The sequence below is a fragment of the Hemiscyllium ocellatum genome, chromosome 2, assembly GCF_020745735.1.
Source record: "Hemiscyllium ocellatum isolate sHemOce1 chromosome 2, sHemOce1.pat.X.cur, whole genome shotgun sequence".
Lineage (NCBI taxonomy): Eukaryota > Metazoa > Chordata > Chondrichthyes > Orectolobiformes > Hemiscylliidae > Hemiscyllium > Hemiscyllium ocellatum.
In genome coordinates this window covers 82,950,708-82,971,424 of record NC_083402.1, presented here as the reverse complement: position 1 = coordinate 82,971,424, position 20,717 = coordinate 82,950,708, and the positions used below count along the sequence as shown (strand labels likewise).

Sequence of the window (20,717 nt, the reverse complement as noted above, 5' to 3'; positions counted from 1 at the left end):
TGCACACAGGCTTTTTGCGTTCATAGCTTGAATTTCGTATGTACATTGAAGCAAAATTTTACGTACAATCCTGTTCGTAAACCGATTTGTACGTGAACGGGGTCGTTCATATGTCGAGGCACTACTGTACTGAAATAAAGCCAATAGCACCTACCTCTCGCTGTTTAAATCCCAAAAAAGAGTCCCCGATCTGTTATGGACTAGGCCAGACCACGCAAAACATTCTTAAGCAGGCAGCCCAGACCATAACTTTGCTATTTGTTTCGATAAGTGTACTGTCAAAATTACCTGGAGTAAGTCAGCTAGGTTAACGACCAGGTTTTAAAACAGACAAAAATGTATTCACAAAATTATGGAAAGAAACACAAGGATAGTCACAGGTGAGGTACCAGAAGACTGGAGGTTGACAAATGTGGTGCCACTGTTTAAGAAGGGCGGTAAAGACAAGCCAGGGAACTACAGCCTGACCTCGGTGGTGGGCAAGTTTTGGAGGGAATCCTGAGGGACAGGATGTACATGTATTTGGAAAGGTAAGGACTGATTAGGGATAGTCAACATGGCTTTGTGCGTGGGAAATCATGTTTCACAAACTTGATTGAGTTTTTTGAAGAAGTATCAAAGAAGATTGATGAGAGCAGAGCAGTAGATGTGACCTATATGGCATTCGATGAGGGCAGAGCAGTAGATGTGACCTTTATGAGTAAGGCATTCGATAAGTTTCCCCATGGGAGACTGATTAGCAAGGTTAGATTTCACGGAATACAGGGAGAACTAGCCATTTGGATATAGAACTGGCTCAAAGGTAGAAGACAGAGGGTTGTGGTGGAGGGTTGTTTTTCAGACTGGAGGCCTGTGACCAGTGGAGTGCCACAAGGAATGGTGCTGGGCCCTCTACTTTTTGTCATTTACTTAAATGATTTGGATGGGAGCATAAGAGGTACAGTTAGTAAATTTGCAGATGACACCAAAATTGGAGGTGTAGTGGTCAGCTAAGAGTGTTACCTCAGATTACAACAGGATCTGGACCAGATGGGCCAATGGTCTGAGAAGTGGCAGATGGAGTTTAATTCAGATAAACATTTTGGGAAAGCAAATCTTAGCAGGACTTATACACTTAATGATAAGGTCCAAGGGGAATATTGCTTAACAAAGAGACCTTGGAGTGCAGGTTCATAGCTCCTTGAAAGTGGAGTCGCAGGTAGATAGGATAGTGAAGAAGGCGTTTGGCATGCTTTCCTTTATTGGTCAGAGTATTGAGTCCAGGAGTTGGGAGGTCATGTTGCGGCTGTACAGGACATTGGTTAGACCACCATTGGAATATTGCGTGCAATTCTGGTCTCCTTCCTATCGGAAAGATGTTGTGAAACTGGAAAGGGTTCAGAAAAGACTTACAAGGATGTTGCCAGGGTTGGAGGATCTGAGCTACAGGGAGAGGCTGAACAGGCAGGGGATGTTTTCCCTGGAGCTTCGAAGGCTGAGGGGTGACCTTATTAAGGTTTGCAAAATTATGAGGGGCATGGATAGGATAAATAGACAAAGTCTTTTCCCTGGGGTGGGGGAGTCCAGAACTAGAGGGCATAGGTTTAGGGTGAGAGGGGAAAGATATAAAAGAGGCCTAAGGGGCAACTTTTTCACGCAGAGGGTGGTACGTGTATGGAATGAGCTGACAGAGGAAGTGGTGGAGGCTGGTATAATTGCAACATTTAAGAGGCATTTGGATGGGTATATGAATAGGAAGGGTTTGGAGGGATATGGATCAGGTGCTGGCAGGTGGGACTAGATTGGGTTGGGATATCTGGTCGGCATGGATGGGTTGGGCTGAAGGGTCTGTTTCCATGCTATCCATCTCTATGACTCTATAACAGAATACCACAGTCTATCCATACTAGACTTAATTCCACTGTTCCGAAAATGTATGCAACAGTCCCAATAAACAAACCCCTTAAACCCAGGGCAAAAATGAAACAAAGGCTCACAAGTCAAAATTAGAAGGGCAGAAGCAGAGAGAGTCGAGTAGCTTGTTTCCACACAGCCCTTTGAACTGACTCAAACAGAACTTCAGTTTTCAGGACTGACCACTCCCCTCTCAGTATACAGATTACTTCCAAAACATGACAGCCGTGGCCTAAAGTCTCACCTGTTTACATATTAACAAAAGGCCTCTCAGCAAACCCTTTCATCTCTGTACCAAACCAGTTGTTTCAGAGCCAGGACTATTTTATGACCCCTCTGAAAAAAATCAAGGATATAGCATCCTTGAGAAAAGGAACAGCTTTTAGAAAAAAGGATCAGCTTTGTGACAATATCTACATCAAATCTCAATATTCTTTACTCAAAAGACCAGTTCCAATTTCCTCAACCTTTGTATATAACCAATGTTTCTTATCTCTGGAACCATTCAGTTATGTGTGAACATATCATCCCTGCTTTGATACTTTATATCTCTATTGATAAAGTCCAGGATACTGAATGCTTTATTTATTATTCTCATAACCTCTCCTGGCAGCCTCCTCTGCTCCCTTATTTTGTACTGTCTCCATATTCTTCCTACCAAAGTGACTCACACACACACCTCCCTGAACTAAATGTCTGCCCATTCTGTGAATCAGTCTACATTTGTTTGAAGTTCTGTACTACGGATGGTGGCTCAGTGGTTAGTACTGCTGCCTCACATCGCGAGGGACCCAGGTTCGATTCGGGCATCGGTCAACCGTCTGTGTGGAGTTTGCACATTCTCCCCGTGTCTGCGTAGGTTTCCTCCGGGTGCTCCGGTTTCCTCCTACAGTCTAAAGATGTGCAGATCAGGTGAATTGGCCATTCCATATTGCCTATTAGTGTATTAGACAGAGGGAAATGGGTCTGGGTGGGTTACTCTTCCGAGGGTCGGTGTGGACTTGCTGGGCTGAAGGGCCGTTTCCACACTGTAGGGAATCTAATCTACCTTCATTACATATCACAATATTTTCAAGTTTCCTGAAGAAGGGCTTATGCCCGAAACGTCGAATCTCCTGTTCCTTGGATGTTGCCTGACCTGCTGCGCTTTTCCAGCAACACATTTTCAGCTTATGTTTGCAGCCTCCTTATCAATAATTTTCAATTCTCCAGTCTTCTGGCATGACCTCTCAAAGTCTTAGGAAGAGTGTTAAATTATGGTGAGTATCCCAAATTTTCCACTCATTTCATTCAGTATCACTGGATACATTTCATCCATATTCTATCTCTGTTCGTATATCTATGGTCAGTCTGAATACGGTATCAAATTTAAGTACACAGCCTATCCTAGATCATCAATTTTAAACTCTTTAAGTGTCGGAATGATTTAATCTTTCACCATCACCTGAGCTGTATGTTTCCTTGGTAAAGGAAGGTGCAAACTACTCATTTAGTAATTGATTCATGCCTTTGTCTACATGTATAAATCTACTTTTTGATTCCTAACCACTCCTTACCACCTTCTTAATATTTACATGCTCATAGAAGATTTCTGGATTCCATTTTATATGATTGTCTCGCTTCAGTTTCTCTTTGATTTCCTTATTTGCTTTGTAAATTCCCTCTGAACCTTCTACATTGTTAAGTGGATAATACAATTGAGCACAGATTTTCTGTTTCATCTTAATACCTCTTATGCTGTCCAGGAAACTCAAATTGTTTGCCTTGTTTTTCTCTTCACAAGAACTTGCCTTGACTGCATCTGAGATCTCTTTAAAGGTAGCCCTATCTTCAGTCACAGTTACTCCTTTTTTTTCACACCAGTGAATTTGACTTTCCCTTGTTAATTGTTCTAATCTAGTATTGCTCCTTTTCCTTTTCCATAGGACATTTTAAAACTTTTTGGTATAACAATCACTGACTCCTAAATATTTCTCTACTGATACATTATCTATTTAAATCACTTAATTTCCAAGAACCAAGTCCAGCAAAACCTAGTTCCTTCTTAGACTGGGAACATATGCAATAGAATATTCCCTACTCATTTCTCTCTGTCATAGAGTCATAGAGATGTACAGCATGGAAACAGACCCTTTGGTCCAACCCGTCCATGCTGATCAGATATCCCAACCCAATCTAGTCCCACCTGCCAGCACCCAGCCCATATCCCTCCAAACCCTTCCTATTCATATAACCCATCCAAATGCTTTTTAAATGTTGCAAATGTACCAGCCTCCACCATTTCCTCTGGCAGCTCTTTATAACTATGACATTTCTCTGTAATTTCCATGCAAATTTAGTTCTATACATCTTTCCAACTAAATGGTAGCCTACAGATTACACTAATCAATAATTACCTCTGATTGTATCAACTCTGTTCTTGGTCTTTTTGTGACTTCCTCTCAACACTGCATTGTTTTCCTTAATCAATACAGATACCTCTTCCTACCCAATATTTCCTGAACATCTAGCATTCAAGGATATTTAATACCCAGTCTTGCCTTTCTTTGAGCTGGTCTTTGTTACTAGCACTTTATATTTCCATGTGGCTATCTGTGTCTGCTGTTTCTCAACTTTATTTACTACTCTCTGCACATTCATTTACATGCATTGCAACTCTAATGTAGATTTCATTATTTTCCTTCTTGATGAATAGGTAATACCTGGCTATGTCCTATTCTAGCTTTGTCTCTATCCTTTGCACCTTGGTACAGCTATTAATTGTTGCCATGTGGTTCTCAAACACAGTTTAAAGCCATACCAGAAGTATTAACAATTCACTTCACAAGGAAATTGGTTATGGCAATTAGGAGCAATTGTTTTTAGGAGCAATGCATCCAACATCCAACATCCCAGATCACTGAGAACTGAACCTAGTGTCCCAAGAACCTAAAGCCCCTCCTTCTGCACCAGCTCTCTTAGTAATCATTTACTATTTCTATACTCATTTGAAGTGTAACAAGGCATATCCCTGAAGGTCGTAGTTGCTAACTTCCTATCTCGTTCTGTATTCGCAATATAAAAAAATGATAGAGGGTCCGCCAAACATTCTTAAAAGGACTTTGCAGAGTAGTAGCAGAAAGGCTATTTTCCCTTTTGGGGAAGTCTAGGACCAGAGGAATAGCCTCAGAATAAGGGAGTTGCTCATCTAAGATGCAAATGAGGAAGAATTTCTTCTCTCAGTCAACCTGTGGAATTCTTTACCATAGAGGGCTGTTGAGGCAGTGTCATTAAATATATTCAAGGCTGAGACCAACATTTTTGTGATCAACAAGGAAATCAAGGCTCATAGAGAAAAGGCAGGAAAGTGGAATTAAGGATTAGCAGCTCAGGCATGACTCATTGAATTGCAGAGCAGGCTTGCTGGCTTACTTCTATTGCTAACTGGCTTACTTCTATTGCTATATCTTATGTAGCTCCAAAGATTCTGACTGCAAGGCTACATCATTTTTCCCACCTATATAACTGTTGATGTAAACCAAAACTGCTAGTTGCTGATCCACTACTCTCTGGATATTCAGCAGCCAGTTAGTGATATCCTTGATTTTTGTAACATGGAGTCAACAAAGCACTCTCGATTTGTAACCATAGTCACAAAGCTGCCTGTATGTTCTCTTAACTATTGAGTCTCCTGTCACTACTGCTCTTCTAAACTTATTTAACTAAAGATCTTCATGTACAGCTAAGCTGTTGGCAGCACTTGCCAGATGAACCATCAAATTAATCAAATACTAGTTGAAAAGTACTCATGTAGTCAAGGTGGGCTGCTTGTTTCTTCTTAACTGCTTGGTGATTACCCATTTCTGTTCTTGCATCCTGTTAAGCTACAGGTGACCATATTTGTAAATATGCTATTCAGGAAGCTGCCAACCTGGTAGATATGCTACAGCTCAACCTGCTGCAGCTGACAATTCCTACAAATGTTGTTTTCCCAGAAAAAAGAGAATATCCTGAATTTCCATTTACACATGACATACTCCCCAGGAAGTTCAGCAGTCCTGTCATTCCACTGTCAATAATAAATATAGAAAATAGGAACAGGAACAGGCCATTCAGTCCTTTGTACCAGCTCCATCATTCAATATAATCATGGCTGATCATCCTACTCAGTACCCTGCTCCTGCTTTCACCATATACCTTTTGATCCCTTTAGTTCGAAGGAATATACTCAACTTCTCTTTGAAAATGTTCAATGTTTCTGTCATAGAAAGAGGTTGAGGCAGAGAATTCCACAGGTTCACCACTCTCTCAATGATGAAATTTTGAATCTCTGTTGCAAACCTCAACAGTGAACTGTTGTCCTGGTCTCTCTGGTCATGAGTGATTTCCCTGTGTTTACCCTAACTAGTCTTGTTATAGTTTCCTTGTCTAAATCCTGAACATTTTTTGTGAATAACTGGTTTCCAAGCACTGATCCCTTCAGCACCCCACTAATTACTGGCTGCCACTGGAAAAATGACATCTATTACAGTCACAGAGATGTATAGCACGGAAACAGACCCTTCAGACCAACTCATCCATGCCAACCAGATATCCCAACCTAATCTAGTTCCACTTGCCAACACCTGGCCAATATCCTCCATACCATTCCTAATCACATTTCCTTCCAGATGCCTTTAACATGTTGCAATTGCACCAGCCTCCACCACTTCCTCTGGCAGCTCATTCCAAACACGTACCGCCCTCTGCGTGAAAAGGTTGCCCCTTACGTCTCTTTTATATCTTTCCCCTCTCACCGTAAACCTATGTCCTCTAGTTCTGGATTCCCCAACCCCAGGGAAAATGACTTTGTCTATTTATCCTATCCATGCCTCTCATGATTTTATAAATCTCGATAACGTCACCCCTCAGCCTCTGACGCTCCAGGAAAAAAACAGCCCCAGCTTATTCAACCTCTCCCTATAGCTCAAATCCTCCAACCTGCCAACATTTTTGCAAATCTTTTCTGAACCCTTTCAAGTTTCACAACATCCTTCTGATAGGAGGGACACCAGAATTGCACCCAATATTCCAAAGTGGCCTATCCAATGTCCTGTATAGTCACAACATGACCTCCCAACTCCTGTACTCAATACTCTGACCAATAAAGGAAAGCATACCAAATGCCTTCTTCACTATCTTAGCTACCTTCGACTCTACTTTCAAGGAACTATAAACCTGCACTCTAAAGTCTCTGTTCAGCAACACTCCCTAAGACCTTACCATTAAGTGTATAAGTCCTGCTAAGACTTGCTTTTCCAAAATGCAGTTCCTCCCATTTATCTAAATTAAGATCCATCTGCCACTCCTCAGACCACTGGTCCATCTGATCAAGATCCAGTTGTAATCTGTGGTAATCTTCTTTGTTGTCCACAACACCTCCAATTTTGGTGTCACCTGCAAACTTACTAACTGTACCTCTTATACTCACATCCAAATCATTTATATAAATAATGAAAAGTAGTGGCACTCCACTGGTCACAGGCCTCCCGTCTGGCAAACAACGCTCCACTACCACCCTCTGACTTCTACCTTCAAGCCAATTCTGTATCCAAATGGCTAGATTTCCCTGTATTTAATATGATCGAACCTTGCTCACCAGTCTCCCTTGGGGAACCTTGTTGAACACCTTACTGAAGTCTATATAGATCACATCAACCACTCTGCCCCCATCCATCCTCTTTGTTACTTCTTCAAAAAACTCAATCAAGTTCATGAGACATGATTTCCTACGCACAACCTAATCAGCCCTTGCCTTGCCAAATACACGTACATCCTGTCCCTCAGGATTTCGTCCAACAACTTGCCCACCATCGATGTCAGGCTCACCAGTCTATAGTTCCCTGGTTTGTCCTTACCACCTTTCTTAAACAGTGGCACCACGTTAGTCAACCTCCAGTCTTCTGGTAACTCACTTGTGACAATCAGTGATACAAATATCTCAGCAAGGGGCCCAGAAATCACTTCCCTACTTTCCCATAGAACTCTAGGGTACTCCTGACTGGGTCCTGGGGACTTATCCACTTTTATGCATTTCAAAATATCCAGCACTTTCTCCTCTGTAATATGTACATTTTTCAAGATGTCACCATCTATTTCCTTATATTCTATGTCCTCAATGTCCTTTTCTACAGTAAATACTGATGCAAAATACTCATTTAGTATCTTCCCCCATCTCCTGTGGCTCCACACAAAGGTCACCATGCTGATCTTTGAGAGGGCCTATTCTCTCCCTAGTTAGCCTTTTGTCCTTAATGTATTTGTAAAATCTCTTTAGATTCTCCTTAACTCTATTTGCCAAAGCTATCTCATGTCCCCTTTTTGCCTTCCTGATTTCCCTCTTAAGTATACGCCTACTGCATTTATACTCTTCCAAGGATTCACTCGATCCTGACTGTCCAAATCTGACATATGCTTTCTTCTTTTTCTTAACCAAACTCTCAATTTCTTTAGTCACCCAGCATTCCCTACACTCAGCAGCCTATCCTTTCATCCTAACAGGAATATACTGTCTCTGGGCTCTCATTGTCTCATTTCTGAAGGCTTCCCATTTTCCAGCTGTCCCTTTACCTACAAACATCTGCTCCCAATCAGCTTTTGAAAGTTCTTGCCTGATACTGTCAAAATTAGCCATCCTCCAATTTAGAACTTCAATTTTAAGATCTACACCATTCTTTTGCATCACTATTTTAAAACTAATAGAATTATGGTCGCTGGCCCCCAAAGTGCTCCCCCACTGACACCTCAGTCACCTGCCCTGCCTTATTTCCCAAGAAATGGGGATAGCCATAGAAGGCTCCTGCACTAGCTGCCTACCTCTCTTACCTTTCCAGGAGTTAGCTCATCTGTGTGACTGCATCTATGGCTTTTCTCCCTTCCTATAAGTGCCATCTATCATACCACCTTCCTCTTGTAAATTCCTCATTGCCTCTAACTGATCCATTCGATCTGATAGGATTCGTAACCAACAGCATTTATTGCAGATATAATCCTCAGTAACACATAAAGTCTCCCTAAACTCCCACATCTGACAAGAAGAGCATATGACTCTACTCAGGGCCATTTTTGCTTCTTCCAGTCTACTGACCCAGAAAATAGCACCATCTTATTGCTCTACAAACACTGCTCCAGGCTAACTTAATACTTATGGCTTACATTTTTAACATTAATCAAGAGACGTATCTCAAATAAAACACATAATCAAGAAAGAACCCACTCTATTCACTATTGTAGATTTACAGCAAGGCTATACTTAAAACTATTCAGTTATCTGTTTTTGCGCTGTGACCTCTCCCAAACAGGATCCTCCAAGATTAGTTGTGAATTTCACTGTTTGTTAATTTTCCCAGACGCACTCCGATGTCCAGCAATACATGAATTCAACAGCAAAGGCAGTAAATGCACAGGTTCACTGCTGTGTCAGTTAGCAGTGTGGGTTTCTTTGTCTCTCTCTCTCTCTCTCCTGCACTGACCTGACGATGTGCTGTCTTTGTCTGTCCCTCTCCTTTTCAAAAGTGCCGTTGTTTTGACTTTATTTTTTTCTCCAATGTTCCAAAACAATGCAACAGCATATAAAACAGTAATTGCTGCTCCTGGAATTCAAGGAAATCATGTCCAACACCTAAAATACCTTTTTTTTCTTTTTATTTCTGGTCTGCCCATCAGTTCTCTATCCATCTCAGTAGCCCAACGATTCAATGTGCTTTCACTTTACATGCTAATCTCTTACATGGGACCTTAGTGAAAGTCTTCTGAAAGTCCACATAAATGAAACCCACTGGCAACTACTTATCAACTCTACTGGTCAGTAGCTGATAAAACTTATTAGAAAACAAAGACTCACTCGCCATCCTTTTTTCTACTTAAGTATAGGGAGATTAATCAAAATATTTCATTTAACCCTTACTATCAAACAAAAAAACTTTCATTTCCCAGGTCTCAGAATCACTAAACTGTTATGGAGAAGGTGGTGGTCATTTGGTCTTGTGTGTCCACATCGGATCTTTCAGCATTTTATTACAGTGCCACTCTCCTGCTTTTTTCCCCCATAAGCCTGCACATTGTTTCTAATTAAATTAATCATCTATTGCCCTTGTGAATGTCTCAATCAAACTTGCTTCCACCATATTTGCTGACAGTGCATTCCAGATTCTAATGGCTTGCTGTGTAATTTGTTTTCTCACTTTGCATCTTCTTCTTTTGCAAAACACTTGAAACATGCCCTCTGATTCTTTATCCATTTAGGAATAGGAACAGTTTACCTTATTGACTTTGTCACAATTTGGAAAATTCTATCAAATCTCCTCCTAGCTTTATCTCAAAGATAAACAGAGTCAAACTTTCTTCAAAACTGAAGTATATGAACCCTGGAACCTTCTCATAAGGGACACCGGCACTCTCTCCAACTGATTTACATCCATCCTACAGTGTGGTGCACAGAACTATATATATAATACTTCAGCTGAGTGCAGCCAGTGTCTTCTACAAGCTCATTACAACTGCCCTGCTCTTATACTTTATGCCCCTTTTTATGAAGCCTAGAATACTGTATGATTTATTAACCACGTTCTCTATCTGTCCTGCCACCTGTAATGACTCATTCTCCTGCATATACTTTGGAATAACACCCTTTGTTTTATACTGTCTCCATGTTCTTTGCATCAAAGTCAATCACCTCATACTTCATCTCTTACCTAATTGTCCATTCCACCAACTTGTCAATGTCCTCTGGAAAATTTATACTGTCTTCCTCAGTTCACAATCCTCAAAAGTTTGTGTCATCCATAAACTTTGAAATTGTCACCTGCACACCAATATCTACATCATTTACACATCTAAGGAAAGGCCTGCACAATAAACCATTTTCCAGCACAGAAAAAATCCATTAACTATCGCTCTATTTCTCAAGCCTCAGGCATTTTTGTGTCTATATTGTCTCTGTTGATTTTATTCAAGGACTTACAACTTTCTGTACAATCATGTCTGTGGCTATAATACAATATGATATAGGAGCAGAATTAGACCATTCAATCCATCAAGTTTGCTCTGCCATTCAATTATGGCTGATAAGTTTTTCAAACCCATTCTCCTGTCTTCTCCCCCTTGATCCTTGATCACTTACTAATTAAGAACTTGTCTCTCTTTCTTAAATACATTCGATGCCTTACTCTCCAAAGCCTTCTGCAGCATTGAGTTCCACAGATTCACCACACTCTGGTTGAAGAAATTTTCCTTGTCTCAGTTTCAAAGGGTCATCTATTCACTCTGAGGCTTTGCCCGTCCATCCTAGCCTCCCCTGCTAGTAGGCACATCTTCTCCAAGTCCACTCTATCAATAGGTCTCTGTATTTTATCAGTTTCAATGAGATCTCCCCTCATCCTTATTAAACTCCATCAAGTACAGACCCAGAGTCCTCAAATGTTTTTCATGATAAGCCCTTCATATCAGCACTGTATCAAGGGCTTTTTGGAAGTCCATGTGCACCACATCACCAGCCTTCCCCTCATCATCTCTGCTCAACATGGTATGACTTTGTTGTAATGTCATTCAGACTTTTTCTCTATTCTTCAAGCTATCCTATCTAGTGCCCACTCATCTTCCCCTCGTACTTTTTTTTCAGTACTGTGACTGTCTCCAGGACCTCCCCTCTACCATTCCAATGAATGGTTGTCTTCATTACTGGTTGTAGCCTTCGATTTTAATTAATTGCTTAAATTTAAATTCCACAAGATTCTATAATCGAATTTGAACCAATGCCACCAAATCATTTTGCTGCCTAACCTGCTGTGCTTTAACCAGCAACACATTTTCAGCTCACCACCAAATCATTAGCCCAACCGCTTGAATTATAAACTCAGTAACATTACTACTCTGTCCTCATGCTCCCTAGCTCTTTAGAGTAGCTCCCTAACTTTGGTAAAAGGGAAAAAAGTGGTCAATTCTCGCCAGACAATCAACTTATAGCCTTCCTGCATGATGCCAACTTGATTTTTAAAAAAACTCCCTCAGGTCAATAACCCTGACCTGCGTCCTAGTCTGCCTGGGTAGGACAAAGGTGGAAAATCTGAAATGGGGGTGCATAGATGGTCAGATCAATGTGCGGTTACAGCCTCACTTACACAGTTGTAGGCAGCTGGGGAGGGTTAATTAAGGATAAGATGTGATAATCTTCAGTGAATTTTCTGTTAAGACTATAATGTCATTGTAACAATGCGCCATATAAAATTTGATGCAGTTATTTCAAAAAATGCTTAAATTATTTCTTAATTTTCAAAAGGCAAATAGAATTCAAATGATAAGAAATGATAATGCATCATAATGCAATAAATCCAATGATAAAGGATCGAGTCATCTTCTAGTCACAGACCTTAAAAAAGCTAGCACATACTACCTAAATTTGGCAAAAAACATCACTGATTTGCTGTGTATAGAAATATGCACACAAAATAATACATCTCGTAAATTACATTTGGTTTACTTATGACTAGAGAATTCCAAATAAAGAGCTTATGTATTAAGTAGTTCATAAATTGAAATCTTGAAATCTGACCTGATAAGGTTCATAGAAAAAGGCTTCAACTCCTTCTGATAGATCTCTGATTAAACCAAAAGGATTGCCTAAGACATCTAGTCCAAGAACAAGCACATACAATTGCTTGATTGCCTAGAGGGAGAGAATCAAAAATTGTTTGAAAACAAATTATTATAACTACTTGTACTGGGGATTATTAATAATATTTAAAACTGCACATGAAATATTGTACATACCTGCTTGGAGTAATGTCGGAGTACCTCCCACTGAAGTTGTTGTGTAGTATAAAACTGATAACGGATTTCAAAAAATGCAAGCCTGCAAAGAATCGATTATTTGAATATTAAGCACAAAGATTTATTTATCTATCTTGTAAAATGTTAAGCGACACAAACCTGTGATGAAAAGATTTAAAACTTCAAAATCTTTCACAATTACCATAGCTCTATGGTAGAGATTGCAAAACACAAACTAACCTATAAATTACTACAAAAGTTTGAAAGCAAGTATGTTTGAACTAAACCTGTGGATAATATTTTTCCAGTACACTCGTAAAATAAAGCTATTTAGGAATGAATATTTTTGTCACAATAGGGCAAACCAGAGAAATAGGCAGGTAGGTAATAAATTCAAGCTGCTAGCCAGATCCAGTTCCCAGATTCTGATCCTACCCTTGGGGGAATTACCAGTGGAGGACGATTAGGAATGGGAAGACTCAACCAGAAAGTGGAGCTATTTAAAGGTCTGTTATGGTCAATAATTGGAGGCTGGTCGGAATGTCCTACTTTGTGTCTTGGTCCCATAGTTAGTAGGGAAAAGTGTGGCTACCCAGAGGTCACCTCTGGAAGTAGGCATGGAACTTGGACTCCAGGTGGGATTGCAGCCTCTCCCCAACTGGCTTCAGTTACAGTACTGGTCCAGTTGCTAAAGGTATTTTTTCTTATTGCAAAAGAAGAAATGTTGGAGAAAGGTCCCTCCATGGTCCTCTTGCATTTTCCTTCATTTACATCAGAAACCAGTTACTTTTTCAAGTGCTAGAGGACCTCCAATTGGTCTGTTGTCTTTGAGTGCTGACCACTATTCTAAATTGGACAGCAATTCTTCAATTTTGGGAAAATTACAGTGGATATTTGTTTCTCAAACGGCATGGATCTCTGACTCCCAAATAATATTTACAACACAGTCCCGAAACCCAAAGGTAAGATCCTGCACTTGGCATGAGAAGTAAACTTTAGACTTCTGCTTCCTTATCTCTCTTTTCTTTCCTTATGACTGTTCTTGCTCCAAGTTAATTTTGGTTCCAAGTACTCTTTAACCAATAGTATCTTTTATATTCTTATAATCTTAGGTTCTTAAAACCTTATTTTGCATGTTTTAAATCATTTATTAGCATTGTTTTACTTGTTTTCTGACTTTTTGATAGGCGAGAGCAACGTCAGATCAATGGACTTTTGGTTAGACAAGATCCAAAAGTCAATTTCAACCAATCAAAAGAGACAAAAGAATAAAAATGGACATTACTATTTTGATTTAAGCAGAACTCTATTATTCATTAAACACATTGGTTTATTGAATCTTGGCTCTTGTTAGAAAATTAATACAAAATTGTCAAAAGATAGCTATATTGCTGTGGTGTCTATTTGAGTTCCCCAAAGCAATACCACTGCTTGTTTTTATAGGTTAGAAAAGTCAAAAATGATTAAATTATAAGGCATACTCACTTGTAGACTTAATTTAAGGAAGAACGATTTTGGTTGCAAGCAGTTGCTATGAGCAACAACAAAGTGACTGCTAATCTCCTAGAAACCATCACCATTGAAAAATCAAGATGGCACAGCTCAATAGGTAACCGCTGGGCTCATCAGAGCTCATCCGCACCAGGCCAGTGGCACCATTTTCTCTACATACTTTTCACCTTTAACCTTGTCTTCCTCTCTTCATCATCAGAAGTTGGAGTGGTGTCAGCAGGGTGGTGGGTGCAGCATCAGCAGCGTGGACTGGGACTCTTGGCTGCGATGCCTGAAGCCTGCACTCACAGCAATGGTAGGCTCTGAGCCTGACCTCATGGCAGTGGTGACGTCAGGAAAGAGGACTCCAGGAGGTAGGACTCTTGCCGGCAACAGCAGGCCTGGAAACTATGCTCTTGATGATAGTAGTGTCTGGAGTGGAACTCCTGGAGGCAGCTGGCCTGGAGCCTGGATTCTTGGGGGCAGTGATAGGCCTGGAGTTCAGAGAAGGGAAGATTCCTGATAGCTGTAGGCTTGAAGACCTTGGCAGTGTCAGCAAGATAGCAGCAGCAGAGCCTGAGTCTCTTGGGCCATCACCATCACTGTTGCTGTTCCCAGAGTGGGACTCACTGAGGACCAGAATGCCTCGCAGTGACCTTGTGGAAGCCCTGAAGCCATGCTTGAGACCCCTATTTGAACTGAAGATGAACTCTTATTTACATAATTTCTCTTTATCCTTATTGTACCTCAAAAAGGTATTGGATTGTGATGACAAAACACCTTTCACTGTATCTTCAAGATATAAAACAGCCTGCTTGATTGGCACCATATCCACAAGCATCTCCTCCGCTCCCCCCCCCCCCCCCCACCATCCAATCTCAGTAGCAGCAACGTGTATTATCCACAAGATGTACTACAGAGATTCACTGAAGATCCTAAGACAGCACCTTCTAAACCCACAACCTAGAAGGACAAGGGCAGCAGATATATGGGTACACTACCACCTTCAAATTCCCCACTGAGCCACTCACTATCTTGATTTGGAAGGATATCATCATTCCTTTATTGTTACTGGGTCAAAATCCTGGAATTCTCTCCCTAATGGCATTGTGGGTCAGTCAACCTTCAACAGGTATACTGCAGCAGTTAAAGAAAGCAGCTCACCACCACCTTTTCAAGGACAATAAAGGACCGACAATAAATGCTGGCCAGCCAGCGATTCCCACAATCCGCAAAAAATGATTAATTTTTTTAGAAAATAAATTTTTGCATTGCAAGTCTGACCCAGGATCTGATAAAGGCAAGGAACAACTTTTCAAGGTGATTTCAAAAAAAAACTCTGAATGCAGCTTTGAAATCTTGAATTGAAAATTCTTCAAAGATGCCTTCAAAAATCTTGTGGTTGAGGCTTCATTTTGAGCTATGCAGAGTGTGTAGTCATTTTAACAATATTTTTAACTTTGCAATGGGTTCCATCAGATTGGAAGTGAGTGAATAGAAAACTCCTGTTTGAGCCAAGCAAGAACTTGGAATATTAGACATTGGGGGTAAATATTGACATCTATTATGAAGGAAATCCTAACAATACATTTAAAGTCTAGTATGATAACCAATTTACTTGATCTTACAAAAGGAAATACAGATTGACAGGTTTAGTGGAGATTTTTGAAGACGGGCCCTACTAGCACATGAAGGAGAATCACTTGGCTTCCCAGAAAATGGATGCACACTCAGGGCATTTTCAAGTTGCCAAGTTTTGACTTGGGCAGGACTGGGACTGATGTCCTAGAGGATTTGTTAGTATTTGGGAGGGAGATGAGAACCTATGCACGGAGCCAGAAGATGATGAATTCAAGACTAAAATATAAGACAGGGAATGAGAAAAGTGATAAGAAGCAAAATCAACAGCCAACACTAATCAGGGCCACAGTGAAAAATAATGGAGTTGGGACAAATAATGTTAAAAAGACAAGCCTCTCGGCTTTGTGTCTTAATGTGTGATGCATTCACAAAAGTGGACTAATGAATTAAACTCTCAAATAGATAAGAATATGCTTGAAATTGAGGAGATATGGCTGGAGGGTGACCAGGAATGGGAACTGAACATTCAGGGTATTCAGTATTGAGGAAGAACAGACAAAAAGGAAATGGCGGTGGATTTGCATTGATAGTTCAAGTGGAAATTAACACATTACTGAGGAAGGATATTGGCTCTGATGTGTAATCTGAATGGGTAGAGCTCAGAAAAGGGGCTAATGTGGGTTGTATATAGACCTCCAAGCAGTAGGGGGTGATGGCAATGGCATTAAACAGGAGGTTAGAGGTGCATGTAATAAAGGAACACCTGTCATTATGACTTTTATCAACATACATATTGGGCAAATCAAATTCGTAACAATACCATAGAGGAAAAAAATGGTTCGTTTTCTGAATGGCAGGCATATGCTGCAAGGATCAGTGCCAGGATCTCAGCTATTGACATATATAAATGATTTACTAAATGAGGGAACTAAATGTAATAATCTCCAAACTTACAGATGACAATACTTGGTGGGATGGTAAGTTGTGAGGAGGATGCAGACCTAGTGGCTAATGCATGGCAGATGAAGCATAATGTCAATTAAATGTGATGTCATTGACATGGTACCAAAAACAGGAGGACTTATGTCTGGCTTTAAATTGACAGGGGAATTTGTAATGAGATCTCAGTGTCCTTGTACACTAGTTGCTTAAAGTAAGCAAGCAGGTGGAGTGGGTGGTAAAGAAGGCAAATGGTATGTTCATGAAGGATTTGGGTACAGGAGCAGGTATATGTTGCTATTATACAAGGCCTTGGTAAGACCATACCTGAATATAGTGTGCAGTTTTGGTCTCCTTTGTTGAGGAAGCAGTACAGCCAAGACTTCCAGGACTGATTGCTGGCACACCAGGGCTGACTGTTGAGAGGTTGAATCAGTTGGATTATATTCACTTCTGTTTAGAAGAATAGGGGATCTCATAGAAACATCTAAAATTCTGACAGGGCTAGACAGGGTAGATGCAAGAGATGGTCCACAACCAGAGATCAGAGTCTAAGAGTGTGGTTAAACCTATGTTAGGACTGAGAAAGATTTCTTTGCCCAGAGAGTGGTGAGCCTTTGGAATGTGCCACCACAGGAAGCAGTCAACACCAAAACACTGCATGATTTCAAAAAGGAGTTGGAGATCACAACGAGGGACAAAAGGGATCAAAGGACATGAAGGAGAGGAAGAAATGGGAACAGACAATTAAGTTGAATGATCAGCTGTGATCATAAATGGTGGAGTTGACTCTGAGGTCTGAATGACCATTGCAGGTGTAGTGGACAGCGAAGAGGGTTACATCAGATTACAACAGTATCTTGACCAGATGGGCCAATGGGTTGAGAAGTGGCAATGGAGTGTAATTCAGATAAATGCGAGGTGCTGCATTTTGGCTAAGTAAATCTTAGCAGGATGTACACACTTAATGGCAAGGTCCTAGGGAGTGTTGCTGAACAAAGATACCTTGGAGTGCAGGTTCATAGTTCCTTGAAAGTGGAGATGCAGGTAGATAGGATAGTGAAGGCGGCATTTGGTACGCTTTCTTTTATTGGTCAGAGTATTGAGTATAGGAGTTGGGAGGTCATGTTGCAACTGTACAGGACATTGGTTAGACCACTGTTGGAATATTGCGTGCAATTCTGGTCTCCTTCCTATTGGAAAGATGTTGTGAAACTGGAAAGGGTTCAGAAGATATTTACAAGGATGCTACCAGGGTTGGAGGATTTGAGCTATAGGGAGAGGCTGAACAGGCTGGGAATGTTTTCCCTGGAGCGTCGGAGGCTGAGGGATGACCTTATAGAGGTTTACAAAATTATGAGGGGCATGGATATGGTAATAGACAGTCTTTTCCCTGAGGTGGGGGAGTCCCGAACTAGAGAGCATAGGTTTAGGGTGAGAGGGAAAAGATATGAGAGAGACCTAAGGGGTAACTTTTTCACCCAGAGGACGGTACGTGTATGGAATGAGCTGCCAGAGGAAGTGGTGGAGGCTGGTACAATTACAAAATTTAAAAGCATCTGGATGGGTATATGAATAGGAAGAGTTTAAAGGGATATGGGCCAAGGGCTGGCAAATGGAACTACATTAGGTTAGGATATCTGATCTGCATAGATGAGTTAGACCAAAGGGGCTGTTTCCATGCTGTACATCTCTATGACTGTATATGTGACAATGAATAGGTAACGATTGTGGCCTTGCCAGAAATGCTCAGATCTCAGAGACAAAGAAAACAGAATGCACCAAATTTCTTCACTGGAAAATTACAGCAGCAATTTTTTGTGTGTCAATATATTTTAAACAAATAACAGTAAAGGGAGTTTTTGGGAGATTAACCTAAGGGACAAAGATATGCTGGACTTTATTTGTTTGAATTTTGCAATGAATACTTTGAATTCACATTAATAAACAGGTGTGCTTCAGCTTAATGTTTGAACCATAGTACCTTCAAGTAGTGATGTTGTCTCTCAGTACCACAAAATAACGTCAGCCAAGAAAACAACGGTACCCTCAAGCATTGCAGACCTCTCTAACTTCTACAAAAACATCAGTCTAGGTAATACATAGTCAAGTCCTAGAAGGTGCACTGTGAATTTGCAAGCTGTTAAATGTTTTCACTAAATAATAGATTGTTTGATTTTGTATTCAAACGCCACTATTGCAATCCTTAGTGTGTTTCAACAATGTACACTGAATAATTACAAAATCATGCAAGTAATTCACATACTTGAAGACAACATCTTGTACGTCAGTGAGAGTTGCTCCAATGCTTTTCAGCAACAGGTTCAGAGATTGCACTGGGATCAGTTCTGCTTCTTGTTGTTTGTTACTTTCTTCTCCTCCAGAACTAATAGAGAAGCTCAAATGTAGCTACAAGAACATAAACATTAACACAAAAAAATGATAATTACTGAAACTCTTGGCAACAATGTTGAAATGCTATCAAGTAATTCTGGCAGTAATGGTCAGAAGCTCGAATATGTAGTTTTTGTTGCCCCATAAAACAGTCTAACTGAAAATCTTAGACAATTTTCATTTGGACTAATTTGACCTGAATTTCAGAGTCAGGTTATATGTAATGACAAGCACTCCTGAAACCCTGAATTCTTCTCTAGAATTTAACTTTGTGGAGATTCCCTTAGTTCTTACAAAATTTGAAGTGTCAATTGGATCATTTGAATCAATGGGCTTTCTTTGACGTTATTCTGCAAGAGATTCTCTCAAGTAAAATAATAAAGCAGGCACCTCCTGTATGTAGTATAATTATATAAAGTACAATTGGGTGAAAATTAATTACAATCAGTCTGCACAAGAAATGAAAAGAATGTTATTTTCCATTTAAAAAGTGCTGGCCTGATGTAGTATCAGGCTCCACGTCTTACCCCAAAACAACACCTGAGCCCGAATTCAGAAGTACTGCACTCCCATATCTAGCACCCATAATTTTTGTGCGTGCATGTGTGACTGACAGTGTGCAAGTCAGACAGCAAGAAATGGATGCTGTTTACATCCACATTTAAAACTGTAGTTGCCTTCTGGAGGAACAAACTTCACCAAGGGATTTGGAAATTTTCCACTTTGCATCTCATTAAGCAGGCAGCTAGATTATTTGGTGCCTTTTCCGGTGGAATCACACTGTAGGAATGGTGGAAGCTCTGTCCCTGCTGTGATCTTCTAGTGCGCATCTATTGCACCATTTTCTTGTTAGCCCAGTGGCACATCAATTTAGATGCTACAAAAAACAAGAACTGGCCCTCTCACATTATGAAATAGAAAGGAAAGCTCCTATCCTGCTTTGCAGACAGGGACCTAGTGATCATAGTGGATGAGGTGCTGAGGGGAAACCTTTCCCTTTTTAAGTCCTAAATGGCTTACCCCTTATTCTTGGATTATTGTATGCAGCATGTCCACTATCGCCCTCACACACATCATTCTCCTGAACTTACCACCATTCCTGTCCCCTGTGCTTCCTACGTTTTCACTAGGGATACCTCACCATTTCCCCTGTTCATACATCATTATTAATTTCTCTCCATCCATTCCCATCATATTCAACATCTCCCTTTGTATCATTGAAGGTAAGATTGGTTCATTACTGGGCAAAGGTAGTTGGCAGGGGTCAGCTCCTTTTCATATGAGGAGTAAACACTTGAATAAGCCAGAGAAGTATACAACTGTTCATGTGAGGATGGGGAGACCTCAGTAGGCAAACAACGTAGTAAGCTTCACTGTACTATACAGAGCTGCTCTGCTCTCCAATTACCTCCACTGTTGCCTCATGCCAAAAATTAACAAGCTTTTATTCCTCTTAGATACCTAATTCCATCTCTTGACTGACGCAGACAACAGCACCACCCATCAATGCTCTGTAAAAAGGCCAGTGTCAGATATCCATTTGCTTTACCTTCAACATTGAGGAGGAAGCTATTGAGCCCTCAGAATGCACGAACAAGGCTTTCATCTGCACCTTTAGTGAACTATCACCTCAG

The 20,717-nt window shown here is 40.6% G+C and overlaps 1 protein-coding gene across 3 annotated transcripts in view; it reads right to left on the bottom strand.

The window, feature by feature from the left end:
* The window catches only part of vps13a (vacuolar protein sorting 13 homolog A), a 410,927-nt gene that overhangs the window by 72,673 nt on the left and 317,537 nt on the right, over positions 1–20,717 (bottom strand). For all 3 annotated transcript variants that reach the window (XM_060837965.1, XM_060837981.1, XM_060837974.1), the window contains exons 61-63: positions 18,956–19,098; positions 12,679–12,760; positions 12,461–12,574 (exon numbers count right to left, since the gene is read on the bottom strand). In XM_060837965.1, the coding sequence (XP_060693948.1) occupies positions 12,461–12,574; positions 12,679–12,760; positions 18,956–19,098 (339 nt within the window). The remainder of the gene's footprint in view (positions 1–12,460; positions 12,575–12,678; positions 12,761–18,955; positions 19,099–20,717) is intronic.